The 16563-nt window shown below is 45.4% G+C and overlaps 1 protein-coding gene across 5 annotated transcripts in view; it reads right to left on the reverse strand.

Moving 5' to 3' along the window:
• The window catches only part of LOC127422269 (P2X purinoceptor 1-like), a 50849-nt gene that overhangs the window by 21044 nt on the left and 13242 nt on the right, over positions 1-16563 (reverse strand). For 3 of the 5 annotated variants that reach the window (XM_051665687.1, XM_051665679.1, XM_051665672.1), the window contains exons 5-6: positions 13895-13982; positions 11632-11712 (exon numbers count right to left, since the gene is read on the reverse strand). In XM_051665687.1, coding sequence (XP_051521647.1) covers positions 11632-11712; positions 13895-13982 — 169 coding nt within the window. The remainder of the gene's footprint in view (positions 1-11631; positions 11713-13894; positions 13983-16563) is intronic. The other 2 variants (XM_051665706.1, XM_051665697.1) reach the window with 1 other exon arrangement.

A 16563-nucleotide genomic window follows, 5' to 3' on the forward strand; every position in this document is an offset into this window, starting at 1 on the left:
CTGATGGTCTCAGAGAATTGACCTGATTGAAATACAGATATATTACTATTTTATCGCGGAAAGTGGAGTTTTGGTTGTTCAGGGCAAGACAGTCATACTTTGAGTCAGGGGACAAAGCAGGGAAGCTTTTGGCAAGATATATAAAGCAGAGAGAGTCTTTTTCTACCATTCCCTCAGTAAAATATGCTGGTGGTGAAATATTTACCTCAGCCATTGATATTAATAACGCCTTTAAAGAATTCTATCTTGATCTCTATAGTTCCATGTCTTCATCTACTGATGAAGATATTAGAAACTTTGTGGAACCATTAGAACTCCCTAAACTGACGAATGAGCAAAAAAACTTTCTTGATTCTGAGATAACCTTGGAGGAACTTGATGAGGTAATTAAGTCCTTACAGGCAAGGCTCCAGGGCCAGATGGTTTTGCCGCTGAATTTTTTAGATCTTATGCTACATAACTGGCTCCACTTTTGTTAGAAGTCTATTCTGAATCATTAAAGAATGGGAAGCTTCCGTCAACCATGACACAAGCCCGGATCAGTCTGATTCTTAAAAAAGACAAAGATCCAAACGAGTGTAAAAGTTACCATCCAATTTCCCTGATCCAGCTAGATGTAAAAATTTTGGCTAAAATTTTGGCTAACCGATTAAGTAAAGTTATGACATCTCTTATACATATAGATCAAGTGGGGTTTATTCGGGGTCGTAACGCTTCTGATAATATTAGGCATTTCATCAATATCATGTGGTCAGTGGTGAATGATCAGACTCCGGTCGCTGCCATCTCACTTGATGCCGAAAAGGCATTTGATATGGTAGAATGGGATTACCTTTTTAAGATTTTGGAAATGTATGGGTTCGGGAGTACGTTTATTGGTTGGATCAAGTTACTTTATAGACACCCTGTAGCAGCAGTACAAACAAATGGATTAATTTCAGATTATTTTACTCTGGATAGGGGCACCCGTCAGGGTTGCCCTCTTTCCCCATTATTGTTCTGTCTTGGCCTGGAACCATTAGCAGCCATGATAAGAAAGGAAGATGATTTTCCAGGGGTGACGGCAGGAGGCGTGGCGCATAAGCTTCTGCTTTATGCAGATGATATTTTATTATTCGTCTCTGACCCTACTAAATCTATGCCTTGCCTCCACAAAATTATTCATTCCTTTTCCACATTCTCAAGATACAAAGTCAACTGGTCTAAATCCGAAGCTTTGGCTTTGACCGCGTACTGTCCAGTGACGGCCTTCCAGCCAGGCACTTTCCAGTGGCCCAAACAGGGCATTAAGTATTTGGGCATTTTATTCCCAACAAATTTGTCTGATTTAGTCAGAGTTAATTTTGACACTTTAATAAAAAGGTTTTCGAGTGATGTAGACAGGTGGGGTTCATTACATTTATCGACGATTGGGAAGGTTAATGTTATTAAAATGAACTGTATTCCAAAATTTAACTACTTGCTACAGTCTCTCCCGGTAGATGTCCCCTTCTCTTATTTCAAGCAATTTGAGAGCATAGCGAAGTCTTTCATTTGGAGTGGTAAGCGCCCCAGATTACATTTCAATAAGTTACATAGGCCGATTGACAAAGGTGGGCTAGGCCTACCCAAGATTTTGTTTTATTATTACGCATTCGGTCTCAGACATTTGGCTCATTGGTCGCTTCCACCTGAAAGAGCCCCTCCCTGGTTCTGCATTGAACAAGAACTTCTTGCCTCTATTTTGCCATTGCAAAGCCTTTCCATCAAACTAAATAGAGAAGTCAAATCACACCCCGTTATTTCACATTTGCACTCAGTATGGACAAAAGTGTCTAGAGTGTTTAACTCAGATATTTATCTAAATGTTGCCTCGAGCTAAACCCCAAACTATGCATTAATAAGTCCCCTTTTTGTTGGTCAGAGTGGATTGCGAGGGGGGTTAATTCACTTGGTGATCTTTATGAGAGTGGTGTGATGAGATCCTTTGAAAATTTGGTTCAATATTTTGGGATCCCCAGATCTCAGTTTTTTAGGTATCTTCAGTTACGCCACTTGCTCTATACTATTTTTGGGAATAGCATACAACCCCCTAAAGCAGTAGATACTCTAGGAGAGGTGATTTCTGCTTTTGGAAAGGGCCATGAGGCATCAGTGTATTACTCCTTATTAATTCAGAGTCTGGGGGACAGAGTCTCAACCACTCTCAAGAGATTATGGGAGAAAGATTTAAACCTGGAATTGGAGGAGGGAGAATGGGCTAGGATTTAAAAAAACATAAAAACTGCAGAGATGCAAGGGTGCACCTTATACAATTCAAGATTTTACATCAGTTCTATTGGACCCCCTCTAAATTGTATAGGCTTGGTCTTAAAGACACACCCATCTGCTGGCGATGCCAATCAGAGGATGGAGACATGGCCCATGTTTTTTGGTGGTGCGCTGAGATTCAGGAATTTTGGTTGAAGGTACAGAGTGTTGTGTGTGACGTGTCGGGCATTCGGATTTCGTTTTGCCCCAGACTCTGTGTTTTGGGTGATGGAGCGGTCATCAACATAGGTGACAAATACATAAACAATTGGGTCCTCACCAGTGTGATGATAGGTAGGCAGATTGTTTTAAGGGGTTGGAAGTTGGTGGGAGCACCCTCAATTCAGGAGTGGTGCAAGGAGATGGGAAGGGTGGCAGCCTTCGAAGAGGTAACGTGTAGAAGGCTGGGGATATGGGATTCTTTTATTGGGAAATAGGGTAGGTATTTGATGTTTTTGGGGGGATCTTGGAGTGGGTCTGTGGAGAGAGAGGTATAGTTTAGAGTTGTATGTTTATTATATGTGTATATGTATGTATGTATGTATGTATGTATGTATGTATGTATGTGTGTATGTATATGTATGTATATATATATATATATATATATTTTTTTTAATTCTCTGTATATGTGTGTACTTATTTAAGACCACTGGGATGTTCGTTTGGGGTCGGGTGGGGTTCTTGATTGGGGAGGGGAAGTAGTGGGAGTTAATGTTGATTCATTGTATATATGTTTTGTTTTTCTTTGCTTTGAAAAATCATAATCAAAATGTTTATCACAAAAAAAAGAAGGGGTTCTATAGCCCCTACTTCATCGTACCAAAAAAAGGGGGTGGGTTGCGGCCAATCTTGGACCTGCGAGCGCTGAATCGGGCCCTGCACAAACTCCCGTTCAGGATGCTGACGCAGAAGCGCATTCTGTCATGTGTCTGACATCAAGATCGGTTCACGGCGGTAGACCTGAAGGACGCGTACTTCCATGTCTCGATTTTGCCTCGACACAGACCGTTTCTTCGGTTTGCTTTCGAAGGCCGGGCATATCAGTACAAGGTCCTCCCCTTCAGTCTGTCCCTGTTTCTTTACGAAAGTCGCAGAGGCAGCCCTTGCCCCGCTAAGGGAAGTGGGCATACGCATCCTCAATTATCTCGATGACTGGCAGATTCTAGCTCACTCTCGAGATCTGTTGTGTGTGCACAGGGACCTGGTGCTCAGACACCTCAGCCGATTGGGGCTTCAGGTCAACTAGGAGAAAAGCAAGCTCTCTCCGGGACAGAACATCTCTTTTCTTGGGATGGAGTTGGACTCGGTTGCTATGATAGCGTGCCTCACGAACGAGCGCGCTCAGTCAGTGCTGAACTGCCTGAACTCATTCAGGGGAAGAACAGCAGTTCCACTGAAACAATTTCAGAGGCTTCTGGAGCATATGGCATCCTCGGCGCCGTTATGCCACTCGGGTTGATGCATATAAGACCACTTCTGCACTGGCTTCAGACTCGAGTCCCAAGATGGGCATGGTGCCGCGGTACGCATCGCATGGCTATCACACCGATCTGTCGCCGCACGTTCAGCCCTTGGACGTACCTTGAATTTCTGTGGGCAGGGGTCCCCTTAAAACAAGTGTCCAAGTTAGACTGGGGCGCTATTTGCAACAGGCACGCAACCTCAGGTTCCTGGACAGGACCTCAACTGCATGGCATATCAGCTGCCTCGAGTTGTTGCCGGTATTGCTGGCCCTGCAGATGCTTTGGCCATTGATCCAGTGCAAGCATCATGTTGGTCTGGACAGACAGCACGGTGACAGTAGCGTACATAAACTGCCAAGGCGGTTTATGCTCATGTCGCAACTCGCCCACCGTCTCCTCCTTCGGAGTCGGCAGCGACTGAAGTCACTGCGGGCCACTCACATTCCAGGCGATCTCAAACATGCAGCGTACGTGCTGTCGCAGCATGTGATGCTCAGGGGAGAGTGGAGACTCCACCCCCAGGTGGTTCAGCTGATTTGGAGTCGATTCGGCAAAGCACAGGTAGACCTGTTTGCTTCCTGGGAGTCCTCCCACTGCCCACTGTGGTACTCTCTGGCCGGGGCCCCCCTCGGCACAGACGCGCTGGCACACAGCTGGCCCCGGAGTATGCGTTTCCCCCAGTGAGCCTGCTTGCACAGACTTTGTGCAAAGTCAGGGAGGACGAAGAACAGATCGTGTTGGTGGCACCGTACTGGCCCACCCAGACTTGGTTCTCGGAGCTCATGCTCCTCGTAACAGCCCCTCCCTGGTGAGTTCCCCTGAGGAAGGATCTCCTTTCTCAGGGACAGGGCACGATTTGGCACCCATGCCCAGACCTCTGGAATCTCCACATCTGGCCCCTGGACAGGACATAGAAGACCTAAGTGGGCTACCACCAGCAGTGGTAGACACTATCACTCAGGCCAGGGCTCCCTCTACGAGGCAGCTATATGCCATGAAGTGGCATCTGTTCGCAAATTGGTTCTCTTCCCAGAGGTGAAGACCCCCAGAGATGCGCCGTCGGGTCGGTGCTTTCCTTCCTGCAGGAGAGGTTGGAGGGGCGGCTGTCCCCCTCCACCTTGAAGGTGTACGTGTCTGCTATAGCAGAACACCACGATGCGGTGGACAGTAAGTCCATGGGGAAGTACGACCTGATCATCAGGTTCCTTAGAGGTCCTGCTGGGCCTGCGGAGAGCCCCGTTTGAGCCTCTGGAGACAGTCGAGCTAAAGGCCCTCTCCCTGAAGATGGCCCTCCTGACTGCGCTCACTTCCATCAAGAGGGTTGGGGACCTGCAGGCATTCTCTGTCGGCGATACGTGCCTGGAGTTCGGTCCGGCCGGGCTATGTGCCCAAGGTTCCCACTACCCCTTTTAGGGACCAGGTGGTGAGCCTGCAAGCGAGGCAGACCCAGCTTAGTTGTTGCTGTGTCCGATACATGCTTCGCGTATCTACTTGGACCGCATGGAGAGCTTTAGATGCTCTGAGCAGCTCTTTGTCTGTTTTGGAGGACAGTGGAAGAGGAAGGCTGTCTCCAAACAGAGGATGGCCCACTGGATCATGGATTCCATCACCTTGGCATATCAGGCCCTGGGCGTGCCGTCCCCCCTGGGAGTATGAGCACACTCCACTAGGAGTGTGGCATCATCCTAGGCCTTGGCAAATGGCACCTCTCTAGCAGACATCTGTAAAGCAGCGGGCTGGGCGACACCCAAACCTTTGCGAGATTTTATAATTTCCGGGTTGAGCCAGTTTCGTATGTTGGCAGGTACGAACAGGTACGTTTGCAAGCAGCTGGCCGGATGTACTGCTTGCACACAGCGCCTTTCCCCTCCCTGAGTGGAAAACGTGCGCTTTTTCCCCCTTGTGAGTTCCCGAGACCGGTGAACCCCGGATGTCTTTCCTCCTCAGCCCTGCAGCAGGCGAATTCAGTGGAGAAATTCGATGCCAGGCCCAGTACTTGCGCTAGTATGCCCTGTACTGGGGTAGGTGCTCCACATGTGTTGGTTGCCTGTGGTAACCTCATGTGATGTATTTTCTACGGTACGGTTTCCCTGATGGCAAACCCGTGTCATCCCTCGGGCAGAGCCTCCTCTGCCCCCAGTACGGTGACTCCCCTCTGGGTACGACGGGGGCTTCTTTCCACATGTGTACTACCGGTTGGTAAGTCCATGTGACGTATTCTCCACATGTTAACCTCCCCTTCGGGCAGGATGTGGTCTCCATGGTGTCTTTTTCCCTTGGGAAAAAGAACACCATCCCTGGCGCAAATACATCTGGCCCCAGCTGAATGATTTTTCTTTTTTGTGGGAGAAAAAAAAGAGAAAAGGCCAAAGTGGCTGGCACCATTGTAAGTATGTCCTGTCCCCCCTTATGGGTACAAGGGACCTTGCGACGTTCGTGGGGCGTTGAGAAGGTTACATGGGGGCCGAGTGCACTTGCTACTAGGGACACAGTAGCCTGCCTGCACCTGCACTGCCAGTCCATGTAACACAGTTCAGCTGGTTGTGGCGTTTTGTATAGGGACCCCTAGTGTCACTACATCGACACAACGTTGAGTGAGTGACAGATAGGGAACATCTTGATTACTGTTGTAACCTCCATTCTCTGAAGGAGGGAATGAGACATTGTGTCCCTCTTGCCACAACTCTGAACTACCCGCTGAAATGGCCAGGACTCTGTCTCGGCTCCTTAGCACAAACCTGAATGAGTGGTTGCAAGCTGGCTCCTTTTATACTCGTATGTCCGGGGGAGTGGCATGCAAATTCCACTTGCCAATTTTCATTGGCCTTTTCTCAAATATCAGAGGTGTTTGGGGCTCCCAAGGGTGACCCCTAGTACATTCACTAGCATTGTTTAAAGGAGGAGGACTGATATGAAATCCTAAAAATCTTAAATTTTGTTTTGATGAATAAAGAAACTCAGATACATCTTGGATGGCCTGAGGGTGAGTAAATTATCAGCACATTTTCATTTTTGGGTGAACTATTCCTTTAAGAAGCATTGTTTGGACATCAGCACACAAGCAACCCAATGTCCAGTATCCAAAACAAAACATATGCTGGTGACTAGCTATGCTGGTGTTTCAACATGTTTAAAAAAAAAAAAAAAAAAACATATATATATATATATATATATATATATATATATATATATATATATATATATATATATATATATATACTGTATGTGTGTGTGTGTGTGTGTATGTGTGTGTCTTATTATAAATATTCTGACAATGTTCCACTGTAAGTTTAAAGTATCCTTTTAATTGCAGTGCATACATTTCATTCAAGAAAAAAAAAAAAACGTCATGGTTACTGGTGTAACCTCCGTTCCCTGATGTAGGGAACGAGACGTTGGTGTCGATGTAGTGACACTAGGGGTCACTCTTGGGAGCCCGAGACACCTCTGGTCTTTGATAAAAGGCCAATGAAAATTGGCAAGTGGTATTTGCATGCCACTCCCCCAAACATACGGGTATAAAAGGAGCTGGTATGCAACCACTCATTCAGGTTTTACGCTGAGGAGCCGATATAAGGTCCGGCCATTTCAGCGGGTAGTTCAGCGTTGTGGCAGGAGGGACCAACGTCTCGTTCCCTCCATCAGGGAATGGAGGTTACACCAGTAACCATGACGTTCCCTATCTGTCACTCACTCGACGTTGGTGTCGATGTAGTGACATTAGGGGTCCCTATACAAAACGCCACAAGGCTGAACTGTGTTACGTGAACTGGCGGTGTGTGGTGGGAAGACTTGCTGTGTACCTCATAGCCAGCACACCAGGTCGACACGTAACCTCCCCCAACACAATTATGAGTGTCGAACGGCCCTTTTTTGGGACAAGTCGACTACCCAAAGATAGAGACAGGCTTAACCCAGTCGTGGCCTCTTTTCCCCTTCTCTTTTTCCACTCCCTAAAAAAGAAGGGGGATTATCCGACTGGGCCTCCAGGTCTAGTCGGGGGGTGTCCCTCCCAAGGGGAGGACACCACGGAGACCACACCTCGCCCCAAGAGAGGGGGGGATATTTAAGTGGAAGAATACGTCACATGGTCTTTCCAACCATGTGGAGAGCCTTCAAGGTAGATCCTGCCCAATGGGGGAGGAGTTACTACAACATGGAGACTGGGGCAAAGGGGCTCTGCCCAAGGAAGACGCAGTTTGCCAGCAGGGAAACAAATTAGCGGAAGATATAGATCGCATGGGGTTAGCCTTACAGGGAACCGCCACATGCGGAGCACCTACCCCAGAACCGGGCTCTTAGTTAGCACATGTACTGGGCTGGCAGCGAGTCTCTCCGAAAACTCGACTGCCACAGGGCTCGGAGGAAGTCAACCAGGGAACAAATTTTGCGAACACTACTGGGAATTAACAGCGCACGTCTTCAGCTCAAAAGGAGGTGGAAGGCGCTATGTGCAAGCGATACACTCGGCTGGCTATCCCGGGCTTATCCGCTTGTTGCGTGCCACTACCTGGGACGAAACCGGTTCCACCCAGAGGTTGTAGAACCTTGCAAAGGTGTTGGGTGTTGCCCAGCCCGCTGCTCTGCAAATGTCTCTTAGAGAGGCACCTCTGGCCAAGGCCCAAGAAGCCGCTACACCACGGGTAGAATGGGCTCGTAGCCCTACCGGGGCGGCATGTTTTGGGCGAGATATGCCATAGTTATGGCGTCAACGAGCCAGTGGGCGATCCTCTGCTTGGAGACAGCGCTACCTTTCCGCTGTGCACCAAAAGCAGACAAAGAGCTGCTCAGAGATTCTAAAGCTCTGCGTGCGATCCCAATAGATGCGTAAAGCACGCACCGGACACAGCGACGACAGGGCTGGGTCTGCCTCCTCCTGGGGCAGCACTTGCAGGTTCACCATCTAGTCCCTAAAGGGGTGGTGGGAACCATGGGCACATAGCCCAGTCAGGGTCTCAGGATCATGTGAGAGCAACCTGGACCGAACTCCAGGCACATTTCGCTGACAGAGAACGCTTGCAGTTCACCTACCCTCTTGATGGAAGTGAGCGCAGTCAGGAGGGCAGTCTTTAAGGAGAAAGCTCGGCTGACTGCAAAGGCTCAGAGGGGGCTCTCTGTAGACCCTGAAGAACTACTGAGGTCTGATGAGGGAACGAGACGCGGCCTGGAGGGATTCAGCCTCCTGGCGCCTCTTAGGAACCTGATGATCAGGTCGTGCTTCCCTAAGGACTTACGTCGACTGCATCGTGGTGTGCTGCTATGGCAGTAACGTACACCTTCAAGGTGGAAGCGGACAGCCTACCTTCCAACCTCTCTTGTAGGAAGGAAAGCACTGATCTGACTGCGCATCTCTGGGGGTCTTCCCGACGGGAAGAACACCACTTGGCGAACAGACACCACTTAAAGGCATACAGGCGCCTCGTAGAGGGAGCCCTAGCATGAGTGATCGTGTCTACCATCGCAGGTGGGAGACAGCTTAGGTCTCCCGCATCCCATCCAGGGGCCAGACATGGAGATTCCAGAGTTCTGGGCGCGGGTGCCGGATGGTGCTCCTTCCCTGAGAAAGAAGGTCCTTCCTCAGGAGAATTTGCCAGGGGGAGCTGTCACGAGGAGCGTGAGGTCCGAGCACCACATCTGGGCGGGCCAGTAGGGTGCTACCAGGACGACCTGCTCCTCATCCTCCCTGACCTTGCACAGGGTCTGTGCAAGCAGGCTCACTGGGGGAAACGCATATTTGCGAATGCCAGGGGGCCAGCTGTGTGCCAGCGCGTCTATGCCGAGGTGGGCAGTGGGGAGGATTCTTGGGAGGCGAACAGGTGCACCTGTGCCTGTCGAATCGACTCCAAATCAGCTGGACCACCTGAAGGTGGAGTCTCCACTCTCCCTTGAGGGTAACCTGTTGCGACGGCGCGTCCGCCGTAGTGTTGAGGTTGCCAGGGATGTGAGTGGCTTGCAGCGACTTGAGGTGTTGCTGACTCCAGAGGAGGAGATGGCGGGTGAGTTGTGACATACAACGAGAGCGCAAACCACCTTGGCGGTTGACATATGCTACCGTTGTCGTGTTGTCTGTCTGAACTAACACGTGCTTGCCCTGGATCAATGGCCGAAACCTCCGCAGGGTGAGCAGTGGGCCGGGGCCGGGCCGGGGCTGGGCCGAAGGGGCAGTCACCGCAGGGGGACGCCCTTGGCGATGAGTAGACGGGGTGCGGGATCTTGAGCCGCGCCGGGACAGGATATGCCGGCTAGCATCCATCTACTGCTCTACCATCAAGAACTGCTGGGCAAAGTCCTCGACGGTGTCGCCAAATAGCCCCGCCTGGGAAATGGGGGCAGCAAGGAATCGTGTCTTGTCGGCCTCACCCATCTCGACCAGGTTGAGCCAAAGGTGGCGCTCCTGGACCACTAGTGTGGCTATCGTCCGCCCGAGAGACCGCGCCGTGACCTCCGTCGCTCGGAGAGCAAGGTTGGTTGCCGAGCGCAGTTCCTGCATCAATCCCGGTGCGGAACTACCCTCGTGCAGTTCCTTTAAGGCCTTGGCGGACTTGCAGGAGAGCCATGGCGTGCAGGGCGGAGGCGGCTTGTCCAGCGGCACCGTAGGCCTTGGCCGTCAGAGACGACGTAAACCTACAGGCCTTGGATGGGGGCTTTGGGCACCCGCGCCAGGTTGCACCGCGAACCCAGGAACCAATCACCGAGCCGCGAGGGTTCAGGGAAGAGCGGTGAAATCCACTCTAACCGACGCTCGCGGCTGCACGGGAAAGCATGTAGTCATCTCCGCGTCAGCCTGTGCCTGGGCGATCGACCCCGAAGGGAGGAGCCCAGCTGAGGCTTCCAACTGGACGAGCCCGCTCTCCGATGCTGTGCTCGAGAGCTCATCACTTTCGTGGGCTCCAAATAAGAGGTCGAACTCGCCGTGAGACGAGCCGGCGGACTCACCCGGAAACCCGATAGGGGCAGACGAGCGTGCTGGGGAATGGGAGGTCCGCGGGGGGGATACCCGGCGGAGGTTGTCCCATTGGGGTCCCCAGATCGCCCCCAGTGCTAGCCGCGCTGGCCTCAAACCCGTGGGTAAAAGGACTGAGGCGGGAGCCTCTGGGGTGGCTCGCTTTCTTACGAAGGCGAGCCGTGACCGCAACGTTGCCATGGACATATTCTCGCAATGAGAACATGACCATCCACGGACGCTGTCTCCACGTGAGCAGTGCCCAGACACGAAAGACAGTGATCGTGACCGTTAGAAGGCGAGAGATAACGAGCACAACCAGGAATAACACACAATCGGAAAAGCATCTTTAAAAAGACGCGTCTTTAAAAAGACGTTCCGTGTGTGCGCTCTTTTAGAGAAATATATACTCTTTTAGAGGGGAGAAATGCTCTTTCAGAAAATATACTCTCTAGTTTTTCTGCCGAAGCGCCCAGGGGCGTTCTCTGCAGTGCACCAGTGCAGAGGAGGGAGAAGCCGCTGAAATGCGCCATCAGATCCAGCAGAGGTGAATGAACAGTAGTATTCAGCTCAATGAGCATGACCGTTCGGCTCCGAAGAGAAAATCTGAATGAGTGGTTGCATACCAGCTCCTTTTATACCCGTATGTTCGGGGGAGTGGCATGCAAATACCACTCGCCAATTTTCATTGGCCTTTTATCAAAGACCAGAGGTGTCTCGGGCTCCCAAGAGTGAGTGAGTGACAGATAGGGAACTTTAATTGGCATTCTACCCATTCTAACTTTTACCATGCAATCAAAAGGAACATTAAACAGTTTAATGGGGTGTGGTAGTAATGAAGGTCATGTCTTTGATAGTTACAAGTTTGCTTTCAAAATACAGGATATGTAATTAATAGTGCCATGTCAGTTACCACAAACAGACATTTGGAATTACCTGACTACTTTAAACTGGCGAAAGGTGATGGAGTTTTTAATGAACAATGTGTAGTTTTCTGCTGTCCGCAGAATTGGAGGGCTACAGGGAAAAATAAGAGGGAAATGTCTCACTGCAGTTAAATTGGTTAGACCAAGGCCATGGGCTAATTCAAAACAACATTAAATATGCTTTGTCACATGCTTAACGTACAGTATACACACAAACATACACTTTACATCTGGTGTACAATTTCAGGAATACTGCAAAAAGCATTAAGGCAGCTGACAACATCCTTCTATATTTACTTCCAAAGATAAGCGATCCAGGAAAGGTTAGTGTTATTTTCTTTATAAACACTATCAAATATTTCATTTAAAGGGATATTTCACCCAAAAATGAAAATTCTTTAATCATTTACTCACTTTCATGCCATCCCAGATGTGTATAACTTTCTCCTGCTGAACACAAGCAAAGATTTTTAGATGAATATCTCAGCTCTGTAGGTCCATTCAATGCAAGTGAATGGTATATATATATATATATATATATATATATATATATATATATATATATATATATATGTAATCACTTTGGGTGAGAAACAGATCAATATGGATTACTTTTATGCTGCCTTTATGTGATTTTTGGAGCTTGAAAGGTCTGGTACTCACTTGCAATGTATGGACCTACAGATATATTTTTTTAAATCTTTGTGTTCAGCAGAAGAAAGAAAGTCATACACATCTGGGATGGCATGAGGGTAAAAGATGAGAGAATTTTCATTTTTGGGTGAACTATCCCTTAATCTATTCAAGTGCACATTATTCTTGATTCTTGCCTTTTCAATTGCTGGGCTACAGTAAATCTAGTTTGTACTTTTGGTAGGCTTTTAACTGAAAAATGTCAAATAATAGTAATATATATATATATATATATATATATATATATATATATATATATATATATATATATATATATATACACTGGCAGCCAAACGTTTGGAATAATGTACAGCTTTTGCTCTTATGGAAATAAATTGGTACTTTTATTCACCAAAGTGGCATTCAACTGATCACAATGTATAGTCAGAACATTAATAACATGAAAAATTACTATTAAAATTTGAAAAAAATGTTCAGAACTTCTTAAACTACTTCAAAGAGTAGTGCACCAGATACTCAGGTGACATTTCACAACATGCGCCTGTAGAACTTGCCATAGATTTGGTTTGTTGGGCACTTCTCATGCACCTTACAGTCTAGATGATCCCACAAAAGTTCAATGGGATTAAGATCCATAACACTCTTTTCCAATTATCTGTTGTCCAATGTGTTTCTTTGCCCACTCTAAAATTTTATTTTTGTTTTTGTTTCAAAAGTGGCCTTTTCTTTGCAATTCTTCCCATAAGGCCTGTACCCCTGAGTCTTCTCTTTACTGTTGTACACGAAACTGGTGTTGAGCGGGTAGAATTCAGTGAAGCTGTCAGCTGAGGACATGTGAGGCATCTATTTCTCAAACTAGAGACTCTGATGTACTTATCCGCTTGTTTAGTTGTACAACTGGCCTTCCACATCTCTTTCTGTCCTTGTTAGAGCCAATTGTCCTTTGTCTTTTAAGACTGTAGTGTACACCTTTGTATGAGGTCTTCAGTTTTTTGGCAATTTCAAGCATTGTAAAGCCTTCATTCCTCAAAACAATGATTGACTGACGAGTTTCTAGAAAAAGCTGTTTCTTTTTTGACATTTTTGACCTAATATTGGCCTTAAAACATGCCAGTCTATTGCATACTGTGACAACTCATAAACATACACAAAGGCAATGTTAAGCTTCATTTAACAAACCAAACAGCTTTCAACTGTATTTGATATAATGGCAAGTGATTTTCTAGTACCAAATTAGCAATTTAACATGATTACTCAAGAATAAGGTGTTGGAGTGATGGCTGCCGGAAATGGGGCCTGTCTAGATTTGATCAAAAATGACTTTTTTCAAATAGTGATGGTGCTGTTTATTACATCAGTAATGTCCCGACTATACTTTGTGATCAGTTGAATGCCATTTCGGTGAATTAAAGTACCAATTTCCTTCCGAAACAGCAAAATCTATACATTATTTCAAACTTTTGGCTGCCAGTGTATATATATATATATATATATATATATATATATATACATACTAAGACAATTAAAGTCCAGTTCTGCCAAAACCATGTGCCACAATCATTACAAGTTACTTGGGTTGGCCCAATTAATCAACAATAATAATGAATAAGAATCCATACTCCGGTATTTGACGATCATCTTCAACAGGACACCAGGAGTAGATCTCACAAGTACTGGTTGAGTTCACACACTTTCCTGTCATGTGCCCTAAGAGATAGGAGACCAAAATGTTGTGAGGTAAGAGCAAGAGGTTAGGAGTGGATTAGAAAGGCCTGAAACTTGACTTAATCCTGAATCCAAACAACAGTTAAGACACTTTATCACATGCTTGTTTTTTCTATTCCATAACCCTACTGTAAACCTAACCCTCACTCAGACCTTTCTGCATTTTTAGATTTTCATTGAAGTTGCACTCAGTAATATATTGTTTATGTTTTTCTGACACTAGCAATGTAGATGCCAACATCTACTGTAGATACCAATAGTGTACAAATGCCCCATTCGCATTCAGCCATAATTAATTTGTTCCACGAGTAAAAGTGTCCAGTTACAGGGAGGTATTAAGATAAAGCAAATAATATTTGGCTGGTCACATGACCACAACATGGCGACGCCCAGGATGCGCACCAAGCACAATGTAAAGCTATTTTGAGTCTTCATCTCATGTGGGTATACATCAATTTAAATATATTTTTCAAAAATACCAATCAATTTTTCCATCTAAAAGTTCAGCAATTAGCAAAAAAAATATTGAGTGCACCTTTAAGACATTATTTAATATGCTTATTTAGCAGTTTTCTTCATGAGGTGGACCATTAGCTGGTCAACCACAATGTAGGTATTTTCAGGTATTTCTATCCTTGTGGGGACATTTGGTCTCCACAATGTAGGCAAAACCTGATCCAAACACACAATTTGCAGAAGAATACAAATTTGAGGTGGTGAAAAAGAGAGAAAATCATGAGAGAAAGACATTTCTTCATATTTAAAGTACAATGTAGGAACAGTTTACATTGTGTAATACAATAATGGGCGGAAATATTCAAATTAACACTTTAAAGATAGAGAGACCTTGTGAAGAGCACTAGGATCAATTAAGATTATGAGGTGATTTCAGTAAACAGTTGCGCCACTTTTGCGTGTGATATTTCAGTGCAAAAACCTGCATCTTGTCCACTAACCACTTGTAATCTAGTTTATGCAGGTGTAATCAGCACTGAAATTGCACTGCATCTTGAGTATTTAAATTAAGTCATTGTCATTCCTTTCCGTATCCTTTCTATGTAAATACACGCCAGTTTTTATGTAAATTAGGCTCATTATAGATTGTGCTTTATTCACAAAAATTGCCTTTGTCTGTGGTTACACTCCATAGTAACTCCACAGCCAATATACAGACAGAAACTTGAGTGTAATGTTAGTTGTTTGTGGTGTTACTTTAAATTGTATACAACATTTCTTTCCTTCAGAGCCAATTAATTGTATTAATTGACATTTTCAAATCTTAAAGTGATTTTAACCTTTAAGAGCAAACTCTATAAAGTCACATATGTCTTTTATTCCATTTATGTAAAAATAGATGGAGATAACAATTAGTTCTAAGCTGAAAATATGGTCAATGCTGAAAAAGTCCACACATTTTTTTTAAAATGGAAATTTCAATAAAGCAATTAAATTTAAGTCTTACAGAAAGTTATTTATTTTGTAAATAAATCCCTAAAATTGTATTTACCTACTCATTTTAGACCAACCCAGAATTTAACTTCTAATACCGGTAACACCACAGACATAATCAATTGTGCCACCAGTATTTGATTAAAATGATTTAAAAACCAAAATGGTTTTAAGCTTAAATTTTACTGGATAAAGCATAATACACAATTTTTAAATACATAACAATAAAGTATATTATTAAATAAATAAGCAAACCCGCTTCTCGTTTACCACTCCAATTGAATAATGACTCATATTACATCAAGAACACATCAGAAACATGAATTAAAAGACAAATAATAATAATAATAACAATGATAAAATGAGCATAAAATGCAATGCAGTCCATGGCATGGAATAAAGAAGAAGGTTGTGTGTTTTCAAGGAAAACAACTGAGAAAATTCCCGAGTTCACTGAGTCACTGTTGTAAGAGGATTAAGGATAATATGTTTTGTATGGTTAAGGTTGTTGGAAGTTTGTGCCAAACTGAATGTTAGGTTTCTTTGAATAATTGCAAATGAGATAGTGCTGTTTACTTACTGTATTCCTGGAGTATCCACTTACATTGTTCTGCTACACAGCATGTGAAACTGAGTCAATATTTGAGTATTTGTAACCCACAGAGAGATCAGGATAGTCAATTATGTGGGTTAATTGTTTGATTTGGTGTCACCAATTTTTTTTTCATTTGTATAGTGAATCTATAAGTGTGTGTGTGTGGCTTTGCCTTTTGTGTGTGTGTGTATCATATGTATATTATATTATCTAATAAAAACAAACCTGAGATAACATTAAACTTTTCAAAGCAGTAGTAAAATCACAAAGGCACTCAAGATCTAATCACACCAAGTGAACTAAAACTGGATAAGAGCCCCATGATTCTCCGGGAATGAGTGACATCAATGAGCAAGGGGTGAGATCTATCAAAGATTTAGAAAGTTAAGATGGAGGCCTTACAATACAAAAGTACAGCATGTTAGTCATGAATGTTAGTGACTTACGGAGACGGCGGCATGGCTGATGTGCAGGTTTGTCAGTTAGGAGAGCAAGATTGGAATAATGTGCCGCTTCATT

This window comes from Myxocyprinus asiaticus, chromosome 3 (assembly GCF_019703515.2).
Source record: "Myxocyprinus asiaticus isolate MX2 ecotype Aquarium Trade chromosome 3, UBuf_Myxa_2, whole genome shotgun sequence".
Lineage (NCBI taxonomy): Eukaryota > Metazoa > Chordata > Actinopteri > Cypriniformes > Catostomidae > Myxocyprinus > Myxocyprinus asiaticus.